The 20,611-nt window shown below is 47.0% G+C and overlaps 1 protein-coding gene and 1 non-coding gene across 2 annotated transcripts in view; both read left to right on the top strand.

Moving 5' to 3' along the window:
• The window catches only part of SVOP (SV2 related protein), a 111,077-nt gene extending 90,687 nt beyond the window's left edge, over positions 1-20,390 (top strand). Inside the window, exons 12-16 of the mRNA XM_031000949.3 lie at positions 8,424-8,531; positions 11,433-11,544; positions 13,139-13,220; positions 15,396-15,485; positions 18,528-20,390. Coding sequence (XP_030856809.1) covers positions 8,424-8,531; positions 11,433-11,544; positions 13,139-13,220; positions 15,396-15,485; positions 18,528-18,734 — 599 coding nt within the window. The 3' untranslated portion in view covers positions 18,735-20,390. The remainder of the gene's footprint in view (positions 1-8,423; positions 8,532-11,432; positions 11,545-13,138; positions 13,221-15,395; positions 15,486-18,527) is intronic.
• On the top strand, positions 4,697-4,803 carry LOC115930264 (U6 spliceosomal RNA). Its single transcript, XR_004066917.2, has one exon. It is a non-coding gene; the product is annotated as a U6 spliceosomal RNA (small nuclear RNA).
• Positions 20,391-20,611: the final 221 nt, after the last annotated feature.

Here is a 20,611-nt window from a genome sequence, read left to right as displayed (position 1 = left end):
GTTAATAGTTTTGTTTATTGGTGTAAGGATTGAGTGAGGTAGTGGAGTCCCATCTCACTGTGGGGGTGTGGGAGAGTCTGTGTTAAATGCTCTGCTGATGTGCTTCAATTGTAGAGTCAATCACAGGGTTTGGTATTGATTGAGCACAGATTGCCTCTCCTAAGAGTAGAATGCTGAAGCTAAGCATCCTAATGCTTAAACTAAGGATTCAGGTGAATGTCGTAAAACAGGGGTTAGCAACCTTTTTCTATAAAAGGTCAGGTAGTAAATATTTTAGGATTTGCAGGCCACATAACTCTGTTGTTTGTAGCAGGACAACGGTGGACGGCATGTTGTTAAATTAAGTCCAGCCTAAAGCTGCCTCCTTGCATATTTTAAGTTCAGCCTAAAGTTTCTCCATACATAGTGAGCTGTATGAACTGTAACCTAACTGGATGTGTGAACAGACTGTAATCTACTCTTGTGCCAATCGCTGATTTCCGCCACTCAAAAGCAGTCAACTCGCCAGGGGTAGTGGCTCATGCCTGTAATCCCAGGACTTTGGGAGCCGAGGTGGGAGGATCACCTGAGGTCAGGAGTTCAGGACCAGCCTGGCCAACATGGCGAAACCCCATCTCTACTAAAAATACAAAAATTAGCTGAGTGTGGTGGCACATGCCTATAATCCCAGCTACTCAGGAAGCTGAGGCAGAATTGCTTGAACTGGGGAGGCCGAGGCTGCAGTGAGCCGAGATGGCGCCACTGCACTCCAGCCTGGGCAACAAAGCGAGATTCTCTCTAAAAAAAAAAAAAAAAAAGCAATCAACTGTTCAAACTCTATTCAAATAAGGCAAACACTGAGCTGCAACCAGTCCAGCAATTTCTGTATCTCACTTCTGTCTTCTGTTACTTTCCTGTTTCTGTCCATAAACCTTTAAACACTTGGCAGTACCAGTCTGTCTCTGACCCTATTCTGGCTTGGGGGCTGCCTGATTCACGATTTACTGTTTGTTCAATTAAACTCTGTTACATTTAATTTGTCCAAGGTCTTTCTTTTAACAATATAAATGAACAAGCATTGCTTGTGTTTCCATGCAAATTTGAATTTTGGGTCATTTTTATGCCTCATTATTTCCTCTTCTTTTAATTTCTAAAAATCATTCAAAAAACATTTTTAGCACATAGGTCAGGCAAAAAACAGGCAAGGGACCAGATTCGGTCAGAGTTTGCCAACCCCTGTTGAAAAGCTCTCTCTTATACCTGGGTGGGAAAGTAAAACTGTAGAACAAGCCCACAGCTGGAAATTAGGAGACCTGGGTTCCAGCACCAAGTACCTGTGTCACTTTGGGCAAGTCATTTACTTAGTATGTATTTTCTACACGCCAGGTACTGGTCTATGTGTCAGTGTCCAAGAAAGCCAGAGCTGGACAGAAGTGAAAGCAGTGAAGGAAAATTTCATTTAGTAACAATTGCAATAGGAGGAGAGAGACTTCAGTATAGAACTGGGCTCCTTTCTGTATACGCAAGTATTCAAAGTGGGGATTTATAGCCAGGGAGCAGGGTGGGGGAGTCAGTGGATGGAAAATTACTAAGAGGAAATGTCAAGGATAAGATGGTTTCTGGTTAAACCGACTTGATAGGATTATTGCTGGGCCAGGCTCATACTCGTAATCCCAGCACCTTGGGAGGCAAAAGTGGGAGGATTGCTCATGCTAAGGAGTTCAAGACCAGCCTGGGCAACATAGTGAGACCCCATTTCTACAAAATGTAGAAAAAATTCGCATGCCTGTGGTCCCAGCTACTCAGGAGGCTGAGGCAGGAGGATTGTCTGGGCCTGGGGAAGTCAAAGCTGCAGTGAGGTGTGATCACACCATTGCATTCCAGCCTGGGCAACAGAGCGAGGCCCTGTCTCTAAAAATATAACTAACTAACTAACTAAATAAATAAATAAATATTTAAAAAGGACTACTGCTGAAGGCAAGTATAGGGGAGGAAGCATATCTTTCCTTCTCTTCATCCTGGTTTTATGACTGAGGCCCCTATAACAAAAGACAGATTAAGAAAAGCATATGAATGTATTTCATCTAAGTATGATGTGGCATAGGAGCCTTCATAAGGAAAGGAAGACCTGGAGAAATGGTCAAGCCTGAGTATCTTTGTGCCAGATTTGATGAACAGTGGAGAGTCGTAGAGAAATATGACAGGACGAAGAGTGTGACCTAGTGGTAACAAACTGGGGGAAAGTCAGCAAGGCCTGTTCAGATTATTTTCTGTCCCTGTGTCTTTGGAGATAAGGATTTTCTTTTTCTCTGGGTATAGGCAGGGCACCTCTCACCTGAGGGTTTTATGATCTGCTTCAAAATAAAGTCATAAAATGGCCGGGCATAGTGGTTCATGCCTGTAATCCCAGCACTCTGAGAGGCTGACGCGGGCAGATTGCTTGAACTCAGGAGTTTGAGACCAGCCTGGGCAATATGTTGAAACCCTGTCTCTATCAAAACTACAAAAACTGAGCTGAGCGTGGTGGCGTGCATCTGTGTTCCCAGCTACTTGGGAGGCTGAACTGGGAGGATCACTTGAGCCTGAGAAGCGGAGCTTGCTGTGAGACGAGATTGTACCACTGCATTCCAGCCTGGGTGACAGAGTGAGACTCTGTCTCAAAAAAAAAAAAAAAAAAAAAATCAGAAAATCCATCTGGGTTTTATGACCTGCTTCAGGGGTGAGGGGCAAAGGAAGGTCAGAGGCCCCTTCTCCACATGCTGTTTCTCCAATTATTTTGACTTAAAATATTCAAAATGCCAAGGTGCCATATTTGGGGGTTGGCATGTCCTGAACCCCATCACAGGCCAGGGTGATAAGAAATCAAGGGTGGGGGGTGAGGAATTGGGTCAAAAATATCAAAGGTGTGCATTTTCGCTAGACTGATTCAGCAGTATCTTGTCAAAACTAGACAGAGCCCAAGGGTGAGGATGAATTTTTAAAAAGACTCAGAGGAGCCTGACAAAAGTTTGGTTAAAATGGTGGGGGTCAGGGGGGTGTGGGGGTTGGCTGCGCATGGTGGCTCACACCTGTAATCCCAGCACTTTCGGAGGCCGAGGCAGGTGGACCACTTGAGGTCAGGAGTTTGAGACCAGCCTGGCCAAAATGGTGAAACCCATCTCTACTAAAATACAAAAAGTAGCCAGGCATGGTGGCATGTGCCTGTAATCCCAGCTACTCGGGAGGCCGAGGCAGGAGAATTGCTTGAACCAAGGAGGCTGAGGTTGCAGTGAGCCAAGATAGCACCACTGATCTCCAACCTGGGTGATGGTGTGAGACTCTCTCTCAAAAAAAAAAAAAAAAAAAAAAAAAAAAAAGAGTTTTTTGTCAGCTGAGCATGGTGGCTCATGCCTTTAATCCCAGCACTTTGGGAGGCTGAGGCGGGTGAATCACTTGAGCTCAGGAGTTCAAGACCAGCCTGGGCAAATGGTAAGACCCCATCTCTATAAAAAATACAAAAAAGTAGCCTGACTTGGTGTGCCTGTGGTCCCAGCTACTCAGGAGGCTGAAGTGGGAGGATCACTTGAGCCTGCAGGTGTGGAGGGTTGCAGTGAGCGAAGATTGTGCCACTGCACAATCCTGCTCCAGCCTGGGCAACAGAGTGAGAGCCTCTCTCAAAAAAAAAAAAAAAAGCGAGAGAGAGTCTTTGTCATTAGAATATGTCAGTGAATTCTAATTACAAAAGATAAATATTTCTGCCCTGTGGGCTTATATTTGGGGGGAAGGGGAGACAATAGCATGATAAGAAATTGTATAGTATATTACAAGGTGATAGATGAGTTAAAGGAAAAATTTTAAACAAAAGGTAAAATCATGCCTCTCATACAAATATAAAATTAATACATAACAGATTTTAATTAACTCATTAGTTAATAAATGAATCAGTTAAGAATTACTTAAAGTCTGAGTGTGACCTATTTGCAAGCTGACAAGTTAGCCTTTCACAGCTCCCACAGGTGCTAGCAGAGGACACAACACTCCTGGGTCAGAGACAAAGGACCATATTACTCATAGCAATTGCAGTAGCCAGAGTATCGGCATTTTCCTACACCAGTTCCTCAAACCCCCAATCCCCCAAGGTAACATGAAGAGGGGCAGACAATACCAACAAAAGTATTGAGTTGCGTAACAAGAGAAGATCCCTGAGCTTAGGGAACCCCAACCTTTTATACTAGACAGTAAGCATGCCTGTCCTTTGCTCTGGAGAGAGACATTATATCTTCGAAAGCCATAAGCAAACTACTCTTTGAGCCAAAGGGAGACATTCTCTTTCTTCCAAGGCTGTTTGCTAAACAAATATCCTTGAAAATATAGTCCAGAACAAAGGTAGTCAGCACGTCTACTCAAAACATGCAGAAATGTCAGAGACCCAAAGAGAATTGTCTACTAACACAAATAAGAGGGTACAACTGGTTCAAAGGAGAAGTCAAAGCAAACACATATACAGGCAATCAGAAATGCTGAAGTGAATTTACAATTAGAGACAAAACTGGTCAATATGTATAGGGCAGTCAACTGCATCACCACCAGGCACTATTTGCATTTCTATGTATTAATACTAGAATCATTTACGTTACTATCATTTTTCTACAACATAGCTCAAAGACAATGACAGGTGAAGATAACCTATAAAGGTACAACTACAAGACATTTTTGCCCATTTCAAAGTCTTTCACACATGCTTACTTCAGCAGCACATATACTAAAATTAGAAGAATACAGAGAAAATTAGCATGGACTCTGCACAAGGATTCCATGCAAATTGATGAAGCATTCCATATTTTTGTGGATTGGATTAAGAAAATATGGTACCTGTACACCATGAAATACTACACAGCCATAAAAAAGAACAAAATCATGTCCTTTGCAGCAGCATGGAGGCAGCTGGAGGCCATTACCCTAAGCAAATTAACACAAGAACAGAAAACCAAATACGACATGTTCTTACTTATAAGTGGGAGCTAAACATTGGGTACTCATGAACATAAAGATGGCAACAAGCCCAGGTGTGGTGGCTCACACCTGTAATACCAGCAATTGGGAGGCCGAGGAGGGAGGATTGCTTGAGGCTAGGAGTTCGAGACCAACCTGGGCAATGTGGCAAATTCCCATCTCTACAAAGAATACAATAATTAGCTGGGCCTGGTGGTGTGTGCCTGTGGTCCCAGCTATTCGGGAGGCTGAGGTGGGAAAATTGCTTGAGCCCAGGAATTCAAGGCTGCAGTGAGCAGTGATTGTGCCACTGCACTCCAGCCTGGGTGACAAAGTGAGACCCTGTCTCAAAAAAAAAAAAAGGTCAGGAATGTAGGGCAGAGAAAGGGGCAGTGGTTAGAGTTAAGTTTTAAATAGGATGGTCAGGGTGGCCTCAATGAGAAGGTGAAATTCAAAGACTTGAAGGAAGTGAGGAAATTCATCATGGGGAGGAATAAAGGGCAATTCAGGAAGAGAGAGCAGCCAGTGCAAAGATCCTGAGGCAGGTGCAAGCCTTACTTGCCAAAGGAACAGCAAGGAGACCAGTGTGCTGGAGTAGAGTGAGTGGAGCAACAGGGGAAGAAGTAGAAGGTGGGATCAAGGATGGGTTAAGTGCCAGATAATATAGGGCCTTAAAGATTTTTGAAGGACTTTGGCTTTTACTCTATGTGTCATGGGAGGTCATTGCAGAGTTTTAGGCAGAGGAATAACAGTGATTTGACTTAGGTTTAAAAAGTATCCCTTTGACTGACGTGTTGGAAATAGACCATGGCTGGGTGGAGAGGTCAGGGGAGAAAGTGAGTACAAGCGTAGAAGCAGGTAGACTAGCTGGAAGGTTATTTTGGTAATCCAGATGAGAGAGGATGGTTGACGATGGCTCAGACCAAGATGGCGGCAGTATTACCGAAGCGAACCTCTCCCGGCACGGTAAAGCCAAACATCTACACTGAAGTTTGCAGTAGGAGAAAGGAGGGCGTTTATTTGCAGGATGCCAAGCAAGGAGAAACAAGCAGTTCACAGTGAAGATCCGACCTCCTGGATGGCTTATAAGCAAGGATTTTTAAAGGCAGGGGTACATTTTAGGAAAGTAGAAGTTACAGGCAAAATCATAGGTCAATCCATGGAAACTATAACTTGGTTTGGACCGTGAAATTGGGATATCTTGAGGATCAGGGGGCCTTACAGGTGGACTTAGAGATTCTTTGATTTGTAATTGGTAAAAAAAGGAAGGCTTTTTCAAAAACTTGAGGTCAGCAGGAAGGAGTGTTAAGGTTTGGCCTGTGGGCCTGACTCTCTCTAGGCCCCTCAGGAAAAGATTTATAATCAAGGGCAGTGGTCAGAGTTGGGTCCTCAGTTCTCCCTTATCTATTATGTCTACTCAATGGTGGTCAGCATTTTCCATCTGGTGGATTCTGGGTTTCTGAAACCAACTCAGGGACATATGTTAAGATGTTATCTTTAGTTTCTATAGGGAACCAAACATCCTGTGGCTCTAACCTTCTTGGGTGGCTATTATTTTAAGGTATTTTTACCTTCCTGTTTATTAAGTTCTTCAGTTACTTCTCAAGGCTAGCTAGGTGCCTGGTATTTCTCTTGAAGGGACTCAAGATTTTCCTTTATTTCCATGTTTGGGGGCGGTGGGCAGAAGCCTCCTGAGACAGGGTCCCTGCTCTGTCTCAGCAGTGATGAGATGTGGCCAATCCTATTCTAATATATTTTAAGGTTGAACAGCTGATGGATTGGCCATAGGGTATAATAAAAGAGAATAGTCAAGGATACCTCCAAGGCTTTCTGCCTGAGCAACTGGAAGGATGGAGATGCCACAACTGAGATGGGGAAAGTGTAGGTGGAGCAACTTTGGGGGACACTCACCCTCTCTGAGTCTTGCCTGTTAAATGGCTGGTTCAGATAGGGTGTGTGAATAAATTTGGACTGCTATAACAAAATACCTTAGACTGGGTAACTTAGAAACAACAGAAATTTATTTCTGTCGGTCCTGGGAGCTGGGAAGTCTAAAATCAAGGCGCCAGTAGATTCAGTGTCTGGGGAGAGCTCTCTGCTTTATAGACAGCATCTTCTTGTGGCATCCTCACATGATAAAAGGGGCAAACACTGTGTCCTCAGATGGCATAAGGGCTGGGGAGCTCCCTTCAACCTCTTTAATGAAGACACTAACCCCATTCATGATGGAAGAGCCTTCATGACTTAATCACTTCCCCAAAGTCCCTACCTCTTAATACCAACACAATGGAGATTAGGTTTCAACATGAATTTTGGAGGGACACATTTCAGACCATTTCACCTCTATCTTTAGGAGATTAGTCCCACAGTTTGAGAGTAAAACAAGGTCAGGAAGGGAGCAATGTAGCATTCATCCTTCTTTATTAACTCTGCCTGGAACAGGGATGAGATCTTGTTTCCATCACCTCTTTGGCCATTGGGTTCCACTCCAATTCACGTTCAATAAAAAGGTTAGGGGTAGATGGTGAGGGACAGGAACAGGTGATAACCATGTATTAGTTATCTATTGGTGCATAACAGAATTACCACAAACTCCTGACCTACAGAAACTATGAGATGATAAACGTGTGTTGTTTCTTAGTGGCCTAAGACAGCACACACTTATCATCTCATAGCTTCTGTAGGTCAGGAGTCTGGACACAACTTAGCAGGGTCCTTTGCCAGGCTGCAATCAAGGCATCAGCCAGGACTGGAGGTCTGTGTTCTCATCTGGAAGCTCAACTGTGGAAGGACCCACCACCCCACCTATGTTGGTTGTTGGTAGCATTCAATTCCTTGTGGTTGTAGGACTGAGAGCTTCAAATTCTTGCTGGCTGTCAACTGAGGCTGCCCTCAGCAACTAGAGGCTCCCCTCCACTCCTTGCCACCACATAGGCCACCTACATGGCCACTTGCTTCTTCATAGTCATCAAGGAAAAGCATAAGAGACAGTCCTGCACGATGGGCATTTCAGTCTTGTGTAATGCAATCACATACATCCTGTCACCTTTGCTGTACTCTGTTGGCTAGAAGCAAGTCACAGGCCCCACCTACACAATCAAGGGGAGGGGATTACACAAGAATATGACTACCAGGGATCATGGGGGCCACCCTAGAGTCTGTCTGCCACTAAAGTGCCTACTACGTGCCAATTCTGGACTAAGTACATTCATGCGCATAGCCCACTTTCAGTCTCTCAATCCCTTTGCATGGTGCTTTTATTTGCCCCAGTTTTATGAGGAAACTCACACTTAGAGAGATGAAGCTGGAGCATGCGGCTTGGTGTTCAAACCTGAATCTGTCTGTCTCTGAGTCTGGGCTCTTTCTATGGCATCTAAACTGAATCATCCCAGGGAAGGAGGTATGGGGAGCATGAAGGTGTGATTCAAGACTCTGTATATGACTCCCCCTCTCTTTCTCTCTCCCAACCCCAGTCTCCAGTCGGAAGAAGGCTGTAGAGGCAAAATGCAGCCTGGCCTGCGAGTACCTGAGTGAGGAGGATTACATGGACTTGCTGTGGACCACCCTCTCTGAGTTTCCAGGTGAGGGATCTGTGCAAGGTGAAGCTGTGTCAGGCAAGCCTGGGAATACAGCAATTGTTCAGCTGGTGGCTCTGTCTGCCCTACCTGGAAGCAAATCCCATTTTTAGTCAGCGAGGGACTTTGTTTTTCAATCCTTAAGTATAAGTTGTCAAGAACTGTGAAGGGGCTGAGATGTTACCCTACTTGAAGGCTGTCAAGTTAAGCTGCCCAGTTTCATGCATGCTGGCAGAAGACATGAGACTCCTGGGTCAGAGACAAAAGACTATTATAGCAAGCAGCTTGAGTAGTACCTTGGTGACTGTTTCCCTTGCCCCCAAGTCCCATGGGCATGATGAGGAAGGACCCACGTGGAGGCTACACATGCAATGGATTTTCAACACAGCTGGGGAACCCCAAGCTTAGGGAACCCAAATATTTTATAATGGCCTGCCAGAAACCTCCCTAAGGGAGACATCATCTTTATTATATTGGACAATAAGCCAACCTGCCCTTTGCTCCAGAGGGAAACAGTATCCCTATCTTCCAAGGTTGTTTGCTATACAAACAACTCTGACATGGTAGCCTGGACCAAAAGGGCAGCTGGTCCCTCTGCTCATAAGATGTGTAGAAATATGAGAAACCCATGGAGAATCATCCTCCAACACCAGGCACACTGGAAAGGAACAGTAGAGTGTCAAAAATCCAAACCTGCACGTGATGCAAACGTGATCTATCTTTTTTTCTTTTAAGAGGAATAATTATTACAACTACAATAACTTCTAGTATTTATTGAGTACCTATTGTATGCCAAGGCCCGTGTTAAATGTCTTACAGATGCAATCTTATTTAATCTTGTGAAGTCGTTTAGTTATTCCCATTTTACAGCTGAAGAAACTGAGGCTCAGAGTGGTGACATAATTTGCCCAGTGTAGCAGAAACTGTTCCCGCAACTTGCAACTGCCAGGATTCTGTGCCTGAAGACTATCTCAGAAGGAATGAGAAGTGTCTGTATCTAAAAGCAAGCAAGGTAGCTGGAAGTGCCAAGGAGTTAGCACCTGGGAGCAGCCTTTAAACAATACTGTGGGATTTGGTGGACAAATACCCCAGCGTCCTTGCCCATCAGCAGGAAAACTCCAAGGCGCATGTTCTATGCTGGCTTTTGAGTCCCCCAGTGGAATTCAGCTCCAGTTGCCCACAGTAGTGGGCAACTGCTTGATACCCACCTTTTGTTTGTTTCTTTCCCTTCCCAAATTTACTTCCCCACTCTCCTGCTGGTCCTTTCTTGGATTACCTCCCAAGTCGATGCCTTGCACTTGCATCCTTGTCTCAGGGTTTGCTTCTGGGAAAACCCAACTACGATACTGAGTACCCCACAGCAGGCAGGGCTAAGACCTGTGCTGCCACCCTAGAATTCAGAGTCTTCAGTCCCATACTACACTGTCTATCTTTCCTCTAAAACCCTTTCCCCACATAGCTTAGTAGGTAAGAATGAAGGCTCAGAAGTTAAACTCAGCATTTGCAATCTCCATTTCTGTGACTTTAAGAAAGTCACATTACATGACATTTCTGTAACTGGAAGCAGTCAGCATTTCTGTGATTTTACCTCTCTGAAACCCAGATTCTTCTTTATTTACTATGTGTATTGTTTTATTTGGTTTTGTTCATTAATGTGCCCCAACCTCCTGGAACAGTTCCTGACACACAGTAGGTGCTCATTGACTGAATAACTGTGGAAAAATGCTATTTGATAAATTAATAGCATTTATTTTAGAGGATCGTTTTGATGACTAAACAAGACTATGGATGTAAAAATGGGGCCGGGCATGGTGGCTCATGCCTGTAATCCTGGTGCTTTGGGAGGCCAAGGCAGGCAGATTACCTGAGGTCAGGAGTTTGAGAGCAGCCTGGCCAAATGATGAAACTCCATCTCTACTAAAACTACAAAAATTAGCTGGGCATGATGGCGTGCACCTGTAGTCCCAGCTACTCAGCAGGCTGAGGCACAGGAATCGCTTGAACCCAGGAGGCGGAGATTGCAATAAGCTGATATCACACGCACCACTGCACCCCACCCTGGGTGACAGAGTGAAGCTCTGTCAAAAAAAAAAAAAAAAGATGTAAAAATGCTTAGCTCAAATTCAGTTATTATTATTACTAATAAGCACTATGCTATACTGCCTCTACTGAGGTAGAGTGTGTTATTTTTTAGGCCCATTTTATAGAAGAAGAAAATGAGGCTCAGAGGAGGTAAGGGACTAGCCCAAGACCACATGGCAAGTTAAAGGGAAAATGAGGCATTAGAACCCAGGCATTCTGTTCCCTGGATTCAGTGAATGTCATCATTCAGGCTCCTGCTGGTGCCTGGGTTAGTTATCTATTGCCAGGTAACAAATCATCCCGAAAATGTAGTGGCTTAAAACAATGCACACTTATGATCTCACAGTTGTTGTGGCTTCTCTGGGTGTTCTACTTCAGCATATTTCATGTGGCTGCAATCAAGGCATTGGCCCAGGGTCTGTAGTCTCATCTGAAAGCTCAGCTGGAGCAGGATCCACTCCCATGCTTACTGACATGGTTGCTGGCAAGATTCCATTCCTTGAAGGTTTTTGCACTGAGGGCCTCAGTTCCTTGCTGGCTGTTGGCCAGAGGCTACCTTCAGTTCCTTGCCAAGTGGCCTTCTCCATCAAAGCAAATATATGAGAAGGGCCAGGGAAAGAGAACACCAAGACAGAAGTCACAGTCTTTTATCACCTGACCTCAAAAGTGACACCTTATCACTTTTGCTGTCTTCTAGTCATTAGAAGTGAGTCACTAAGTCTAGTCCACCCTCCAGGGGAGGGGATGATACAGGCTGTGCTACGAGGGTGGAGGGCATTGGGAATCACATCGGAAGCTGCCTATCTCTCCCCACTCCCCTTCCAGGTGTCCTTGTGACTCTGTGGATTATTGACCGCCTGGGGCGCAAGAAGACCATGGCCCTGTGCTTTGTCATCTTCTCCTTCTGCAGCCTCCTGCTGTTTATCTGTGTTGGAAGGTAGGTGATCTGCAGGCCTAGGTATGAGTTTGAGCACAGGTGGAGGTGTGGGTGCAGGTGTGGGTGCAGGCCCAGGTAGATGTGCGGGCCAGGTGTTAATGTAAGCCCAGGTGGAGGTGCAGGCCCAAGTGTGGGCGGAGGTGTGAATATGGGTACAGGTACAGGTGTGAGTGCATGTGTTGGTGTATGCCCAGGTATGGGTGCAGACCCAGGTGTGTGTATAGACCCAGTGTGGGCACAGGTGTGGGTATAGGCCCAGGTGTGGGTGCAGGTGTGGGTGCAGGCCCAGGTGTGGGTATTGGCCCAAGTGTGGGTGCAGGTGGGGGTGCAGGCCCAGGTGTGGGTGTAGGCCCAAGGGTGGGCACAGGTGTGGGTATAGGCCCAAGTGTGGGTGCAGGTATAGGTGCAGGCCCAAGTGTGGGTGCAGGTGTGGGTACAGGCCCAAGTGTGGGTACAGGTGGGGTACATGCCCAGATGTGGGTGTAAGCTCAAGTGTAGGTACAGGTGTGGGTGATGCTCAGGTGTGGGTGTAAGCCCAAGTGTAGGTACAAGTGTGGGTGAGGCCCAGGTGTGGGTATTGGCCGAAGTATGGGTGCAGGTGTGGGTGCAGGTGGGGGTACAGACCCAGGTGTGAGTGTAGGCCCAAGTGTGGGCGTAGGGTGTGGGTGCCGGCCCAGGTGCGGGTATTGGCCCAAGTGTGGGTACAAGTAGGGGTGCAGGTGTCAGTGCAGGCCCAGGAGTGGGTGCAGATACAGGTAAAGGTGTAGGTGTTCATTAGAGCTGAGGGTCATGGCTGCCTCACAACTGGATAAAAGATCAGGGCCTCTGATGGGGGTTGTAGTCAGGGGAGAACTTTGGCCCCAGTTTTGCTCTAATGATGCCAAATTTAGACTTTTGATATCATCTCCCAATGAGATCATAAATGTAGCTATTTATATATACGTTAAAACTGTTAACTTGTTCAATGGAAATATTTCAAATAGACCGTTTTGTAATCCCGTTTTAACATTTCTCCATTTTTCCATTTGCCAAGAGCCTCAAAATATAGAAATGGCTTATGCCTCTATTGATCTCTGGGAGGCCCCAGACCACACCTAGTGAGGCATCTGTGGGCCACCTCCTGGTCTGAGGAAGATTGGGAGATGTAGCTTCGACCCTGAAATGTTAGTGTTCTGGGACATTTATGGGAACAATGGGACAGAGGGTTGGGATCAGAATTATCCTAAGAATACTGAATAGTGGTTTACTTTCCCCAGCTCAGCTGGCCCCTGGCTCAATTCCTGCTCCACCCCCAGCCAAATTCCTGTCTGAGCTTTCCACTATTTATATCACTTCTCCCTAATCTTGTGCCCATCCTGGGCACCACAGGTGTTCCCATCTCTCAGCCTGGTACTTTGAGGAATGATTAACTTACAAAAGCAGGACTGTCAAGATGATACTGAAATATGTGTGCCTGCATGTCTGTATCAATGAGCATCGGGGAGGGGTAACCTTTGCCAATTGCTAGGGCATTGATACTGCCTGGGAAGATAAGACTATGCTGAAACAAGCAGACAGAAAAAAATGCCATCATCTGCCTTTATCCTCCTCCTAGAAATGTGCTCACTCTGTTACTCTTCATTGCAAGAGCGTTTATTTCTGGAGGCTTTCAAGCGGCATATGTTTACACACCTGAGGTAGGAGGGGTGTCTGGGAGCTGCTGGGGAACGGGCAGTGGGGGGAGAGTGGCTGTGGGGGATGCTCTGCTTCCAGAAACCATTAAAAAGAATGAGGTGGTGGGCGCAGTAGCTCATGCCTGTAATCCCAACACTTTGGGAGGCCGAGGTAGGAGGATCACTTGAGCCCGGATGTTTGAGACCAGCCTGAGCAACATAGCAAGACCCTCTCTCTAAAAAAATAAAATAAAAATTAGCCAGGTGGTGGTGGCGCACACCTGTAGTTCCAGCTACTCAGAAGGCGGAGGTGGGAGGATCACTTGAGCCTAGGAGTTGAAGGCTGCAGTGAGCCATGGTCACGCCACTGTACTCCAGCCTAGGCAATGGAGCAAGACCCTATCTCAAAAAAAAAAACAGAATGAGGTGGATGTCTATGTATTGATGTGGACAAGATTTTAAGACATACTACTGAATGGAAAAGGTAGATTGCAGAATAATATGTATGATATGATACCATTTATGTATTTTTAAAATACTTTCTATTTTCCATGTGTATATTTTTGAACATATCTGGGAAGATACATTCCAAAGATATCCCTGATAGTAGGGCCCTATGAGGAGAATTTTCCTGGCAGTGGAAGTAGGTCAGGAGAGAATTTAGGCATTTTGATTTTTTACAAGGAGGATATATTTCTATATTGTTTATGTAATTGAGTGAATTGAAATATCATGTAGAAATGCATATGGTATGCACTGAAGAAGTATGTGCTGAATAAGTAAGTGAATGAAGATATATGTGCAATATATAATCCAGAAAAAGCTAGAGGAATATACATAAAAATGTGACAAATCTCGAGTGTTGAGATCCTGAATGAGTTTTATATTTTCCTCTTTATGTTTTTATTCTTCGCAAGCTTTCTGCACTGGGCATTGCGTTTGTTAAAACATGTTAGCTAATGTAACAGGGAACCCCCAAAGTGGAGGGTTTTGACACAAGAGCAGCTTCTCACTTATAAAAGAGCCCAGGCCAGGCACAGTGGTTCACGCCTGTAAACCCAGCACTTCAGGAGGCCAAGGCAGGTGGATCGCTTGAGCTCAGGAGTTCAAGACCAACCTGGGTAACATGGTGAAACCTCATTCCTAAAAAACATACAAAAATTAGCTGGGAGCAGTGGCACACGCCTGTTGTCCCAGCTACTCGGGGTGGGGCTGAGGTGGGAGGATCACCTGAACCCGGGGAGGTCGAGGCTGCAGTGAGCCATGATTGTGCCACTGCACTCCAGCCTGAATGACAGAGTGAGACCCTGTCTCAAATAAATAAGTAAATAAAATACTATAAAATAAAAGAGTCCAATATGGGTGTTCTAGGTTGGCGGACAGCTTTCCTCCTCCAGTGATTTGGGAACCCAGGCTCCTCACATCGTGTGCCTTTCTTATCCAGGGATCTTGCCCCAGGGGACATTTGGCAATGCCTGGGAATATTTTGGATTGTCATAAGGTGGCATGGGGAGGCAGAAGGGCTACTGGAATCTCGTGGGTAGAGGCCAGGGATGCTGCTAAACATCCTACAATGCACAGCAACCCCCACCCCCATGACAAAGAATGAGCCATCCCAAAACATCCACAGTGCCCAGGCTGAGAAGCCCTGGCTTAGGGCCATGGAGTCCTTCTCGCAGCCAGCAGACATGGGAAGGGAGAGGAGAAAACGTACCCTTCTTAATTACCTTGGCCTGGAAGATGCACAATCCCTTCTCACTTTGCCACTTAACAAAGCACGTGGCCCCTACTGGGTACAAACTGAGAGACTGTAAACATTTCCATCTCTCTCTTTATGAAATCCTTTGAAAACCTGTGACTCAGGCTTCAAGGTGAACTCATGAGAAGAAGGTAGAGAGCAACCCCTGAGTTGTGAACTTGTGGCAGTTCCTGGTGGAGGAGTCTTTGGGGAGCCCCCCCGGGACAGAGTGGACCCCTTTACTGGGTTCCCACCCACAGCTCAGCCTCTTGCCCTAGGTCTGAGTTGAGCCTCCCATGCCCTTTGGGGTGAGGATCCCTGTCCCTTAAGGGCGTCACCAACACTGGAGGGATTTGCCCTGACTTCCGGCCTGCCCCTGAGGTCGGTCCTATCAGCTTGGAGCTGGAGTGGTGGGAGGAACCTGCATGTCCCCACGCCCATATCCGGCTGCTGTGTTTCAGGTCTACCCCACGGCAACGCGGGCCCTCGGCCTGGGCACCTGCAGCGGCATGGCAAGAGTGGGTGCTCTCATCACTCCGTTCATCGCCCAGGTAGGTGCCGCCCCCAAATACAGAGGGATGGGGGGTGACAAAACCCCATGCATGGCAAGCAGTTACTACATGCCGACTGTCCCCAGAGCCCTCGGGTTGCATTCGCTCATTTTATCATAAAACACACCCGAGGACAGAAGAAATATTGCCTGCAGATGAGAAAACAGAGCCTCAGGGGCTAAAATGACATGCTCAAGGTCATGCAGCTGGAAAGTAGACAATCCAGGAGTCAAACCCAGGTCTTCCCTGTGAAGAAAATCCTTGGGCTGCCGTATGTTTTGCTTAAAAACAATGCGGATGAAAACAAGTGGGCAATTGTGAGTGAATTAATGCAAGAACAGAAAACCAAATACTGCATGTTCTCTGGGAGCTAGACATTGAACACACATAGACATAAAAATAGGAGTAATGGACACTGGGGACCACTCGACTGGGAAGGAAGGGTGGGAGTCATGGGCTGAAAATTCCACCTATTGGGTACTGGGCTCACTACCTGGGGGATGGGGTCATTTGTACCCCCAAACTTCAGCATCATGCAATATGACTGTGTAACAAACCTGCAGTGGACCCCTTAATCTATGATAAAAGTTGAATTTTTTTTTTTTTTGGGGAGATGGAGTCTCGCTCTGTCACCCAGGCTGGAGTGCAGTGGTGTGATCTCGGCTCACTGCGACCTCCGCCTCCCAGGTTCAAGCGATTCTCCTGCCTCAGCCTCCCGAGTAGCTGGGATTACAGGTGTGCACCACCACGCCTGGCTAATTTCTGTATTTTAATAGAGACAAGGTTTCACCACGTTGGCCAGGATGGTCTCGATCTCTTGACCTCGTGATCTGCCTGCCTCGGCCTCCAAAGTGCTGGGATTACAGGCATGAGCCACTGTGCCTGGCCAAAAAAAATTTTTTTATTTTTAACAAAAGGAAAGAAGGGTCAGGTGCTGTGTCTCACGCCTGTAATCCCAGCCCTTTAGGAGGCTGAGGCGGGCGGATCACTTCAGGTCAGGAGTTCGAGACCAGCCTGGCCAACATGGTGAAACGCCCATCTCTACTAAAAATACAAAAATTAGCTAGGTGTGGTGGCAGGTGCCTGTAATTCTGGCTGAGGCACAAAAATCGCTTGAACCCAGGAGGCAGAGGTTGCAGTGAGCCAAAATTGCGCCACTACACTCCAGCCTGGGCGATAGAGTGAGACCCTGTCTCAAAAAGAAAAAAAAAAAGGAAAGAAAACAAGTATGCCGACAAAATTTAGTGGAAAACAAATAAATATGCCAGTTCCTGCTTTTTGAATTAGATAATTAGACGTCATTGCTGAATTTTGCAACTCTTCGTGTGTCATGAAGCATTTGTATCTAGGGATCTTAGTAAGTCTTTTTGCTTTTTGAAAATCCAGGTTTTTTTCTGTTTGAATCACTTTTTTATTGAGGTAAACGTCACATAACAAAATTAACCATCTTAAAGGGAACAATTCAGTGGCATTCAGCACATTCACAGTGTTGGGCAACCACTGCTTCTATCTAGTTCCAAAACATTCTCATCACCCCAAAATAAACCCCTGGATCCACTAAGCAGTCACTCCTCATTGCCCACTTCCTCTAGGCTCCTGGCAACCACCCATCTGCTTTCTGTAGATTTGCCAAGTCTGAATATTTCAGAGAAATGGAATTTAAAGACGTGTTTAGCCAAGTGTTTCTGTTCTACTTTGATTTTAGCCATTGTGTGGCACTCCTAACTGATGCTGGTTGAGAGCTCACCATGTGCCTCCACGGTGCCAGGTGCTGCCAGGTTCTTCCCATTAGGAAGTGACACCACTCTATGCCCATTTGGCAAATGAAGAAATGGGCTGGGCACGGTGGCTCACAGCTGTAATCCCAGCACTTTGGGAGGCTGAGGTGGGCGGATTACTTGAGGTCAGGTGTTCAAGACCAGCCTGGTCAACTTGGTGAGACTCCATCTCTCTTAAAAATACAAAAGAATTAGCCAGGCATGGTGGCACATGCCTGTAGTCCCAGCTACTCGAAAGGCTGAGGCAGAAAAATTGCTTGAACCCGGGAGGCAGAGGTTGCAGTGAGCCAAGATTGCACCACTGCACTCCAGCCTGGAGACACAGCGAGACTCCATCTCAAAAGAAAAGAAAATGGGACTCAGCTCTGCCGTGTTGTTTGCCATGTGCCAAAAGCTAGGAAGTTGGCACAGGCACTGCACTGTTCCAGAGGACAGAAGAGTTATAAGGAGCCCAGACTCAAGCTTAGCAGACCCAAGTTCAAATCCCAGCCCCATCCTTATTATCTGTATGAACTTAGGTAGGAACCACTTATCCTCTTTGAGCCTCAGTTTTCTCCTTTGTAAAATGGGGATGAAGTACTTAGCTCATAGGGCTGTGGCATGGCATCTGTGTTGGTCCATTTTGTGTTGATTTCAAGGAATACCTGGCTGGGCGCGTTGGCTCATGCCTGCAATCCCAGCACTTGGGAGGCCGAGGTGGGCGGATCACCTGAGGTCAGGAGTTCGAGACCAGCCTGACCAACATGGAGAAACCCCGTCTCTACTAAAAATACAAAATTAGCCGGGTGTGGTGGCAGAAGCCTGTAATCTCAGCTACTCGGGAGGAGAATCGCTTGAACCCAGAAGGCGGAGGTTGCGGTGAGCCAAGATTGCGCCATTGCACTCCAGTCTGGGCAACAAGAATGAAACTCGTCTCAAAAAAAAAAAAAACAAAAAACAAAAAAAAAAGAATACTTGAGACCAGGTAATTTATAAAGAAGAGATTTATTTGACTCACGATTCTGCAGGCTGTACAAGCATGGCACCAGCATCTGCTTGGCTTCTGGTGAGGCCTCAGGAAGCTTTTACTCATGGAGGAAGGCAAAGGAGGGGCAGGTGTGTCACAAGGAGAGAGAGGGACAAAGGGGGAGAGGAGGGAATCACCAGATCCTTTTTAGCAAGCAGATATCACGAGAGGGCCTGATGTTACTAATACTATTTGATGGTTGGCGATGTCTGTGCTTCAGAAGGGATGCTTTCACCGACCCGTGTCTCCTTCCTCTAGGTGATGCTGGAATCCTCTGTGTACCTGACTCTGGCAGTTTACAGTGGCTGCTGCCTCCTGGCTGCCCTGGCCTCCTGCTTTTTGCCCATTGAGACCAAAGGCCGAGGACTGCAGGAGTCCAGCCACCGGGAGTGGGGCCAGGAGATGGTCGGCCGAGGAATGCACGGTGCAGGTGTTACCAGGTCGAACTCTGGCTCTCAGGAATAGTGACTGATGGGGGACTGAGCTGGTCTTTGAGGCTGCAGAGCTTGGGGGGCTGGCAGGCCCCAACTGGGGCACTGATTGTCACTGCCGACATCAAGAACTCACCCAAGAGTACAACCTGGACCAACAGGGTTTTGTGTCTTGACTCAGTTTGCTCATCTTCATTGAGGTCCACCCAGGGATGGGGAGATATTTGCTCTAGGGGGTTCTCTGTATATGTGGTGAAAGCTTTGTTCATAACCTGTGGATCTACATGGGAAGACTACCCATATTAGGAGGGTCTGGTCGTGCCAGCAACCAATCAGACACCACCCAGAGTCACCCGGCCAAACCCTCAGTGAACAACCAAAATATCTCTCTGTAGATACCGTCCAGGCTCAGGCCCATGTGACACCTGCTGTCCACCCACCGGACCTGTTCAGTAGGTTTCTCCCACACCCGCAGCCCCAGGCTTTCTTCTTTGAAATTGCAGGTGATCTAGGTGTGGTCTGAGCAGCTGTTTCCTGGCAGGGGCCCCCCGGTTTGCCTCCCTAGAGCCTGACCAGTGGATTCTCTGGCAGATGGACATGGTGCATTCAAACTGGAGCCACATGCCCCCACCCAGCCCCCTCTGGAGTTGCCGTTGTTGGCACCAAGAGATCCAGATGTGTCCCTGGGGACAGCTGGTCTTGCACCGGGTGACAACCTCAGAACGCCGTTACCCCCTGGGAACTGAGGACTGAGGCCAAAGTGAATCAAGCCGAAGTCAGAGCACGGGCCTCCCCTTCTGAAGCAGTGAAGGCCATGGTTCCGGCTTCTTTCCTGGCCCCCTCCTTGGTCAGGCTGAATGGTGACTTTTTTTTTTTTTTTGAGACGGAGTCTTGATCTGTCGCCCAGGCTGGAGTGCAGTAGCATGATCTCGGCTCACTGCAACTCTGCCTCCCGGGTTCAAGCAATTCTCCTGTCTCAGCCTCCCGAGTAGCTGGGATTACAGGTGCCCACCTGTACTTTTTAGTAGAGACAGGGTTTCACCATGTTGGCCAGGCTGGTCTTGAACTCCTGACCTGAAGTGATCCACCCGCCTCGGCCTCCCACAGTGCTGAGATTACAGGTGCGAACCACTGCACCCGGCCCGAATGATGACTCTTGAGGGGAAAAAGTTTACTCAGGTTGCAGGTACAAAATCCAAAATCCAGGGCTTTGGGTTTTGTGCATGGGTAGACAGCTGAATGGGTAGAGAAACCAGAAGGATGCTACACCCACCATCTCATCCCATGGGGATCAGGGGACCAGGATTCCCTGATGCGAAGCTGCTCCTCTGTCCAGGGACGTCTTGATCATTACACAAAGGCGGCCCCTGGAGTTCCATTCATGGAGCCTGCCGTGGAGTGGAGAGGGGTGGGAGGACTCAGGTGTGTGAAATGTATATGTTTTCAAAGGAAGCAGTGGGAGGCCAATTGGTTTCGAGTTGGTCTCCACAGGCAACATCTCTTCTGGGATTTGGTTTACTGGAGCCTTTTTTCCCATGGTGAAGCCAGGGGACATAGACAAGAAGGGAGGAAGCTGGCAGATCCCATCAAAGGCCAGAGCAGACAGACCTACTGCTTGAAGTAAACATTGCAAGGAAGCCAATTTGTGCGTTCATCTCTTATTAAAACATGTCAGTGATGGACATTGCAAGAGCCTAAGTTTATTCATCGTCATCATGTCCTAGTGACAGTCCAGCCTAACGGTCTGCCTACCTTTGTTCATCGGAATTCTTCTCAATGCTTTAGTGTGATAATCTCCTTTCCAATGAGTGGGGAAAGACATACCATTGGCAGCCAACACTGTGGCTGAGGTTGTTGGAGACAACACTTTCTTCTAATGGTGTGCAGGTCATGATGGGGGACTTCCTCCAG

The sequence above is a fragment of the Gorilla gorilla genome, chromosome 10, assembly GCF_029281585.2.
Source record: "Gorilla gorilla gorilla isolate KB3781 chromosome 10, NHGRI_mGorGor1-v2.1_pri, whole genome shotgun sequence".
NCBI lineage: Eukaryota > Metazoa > Chordata > Mammalia > Primates > Hominidae > Gorilla > Gorilla gorilla.
This window is presented reverse-complemented; position numbering and strand designations above follow the sequence as displayed.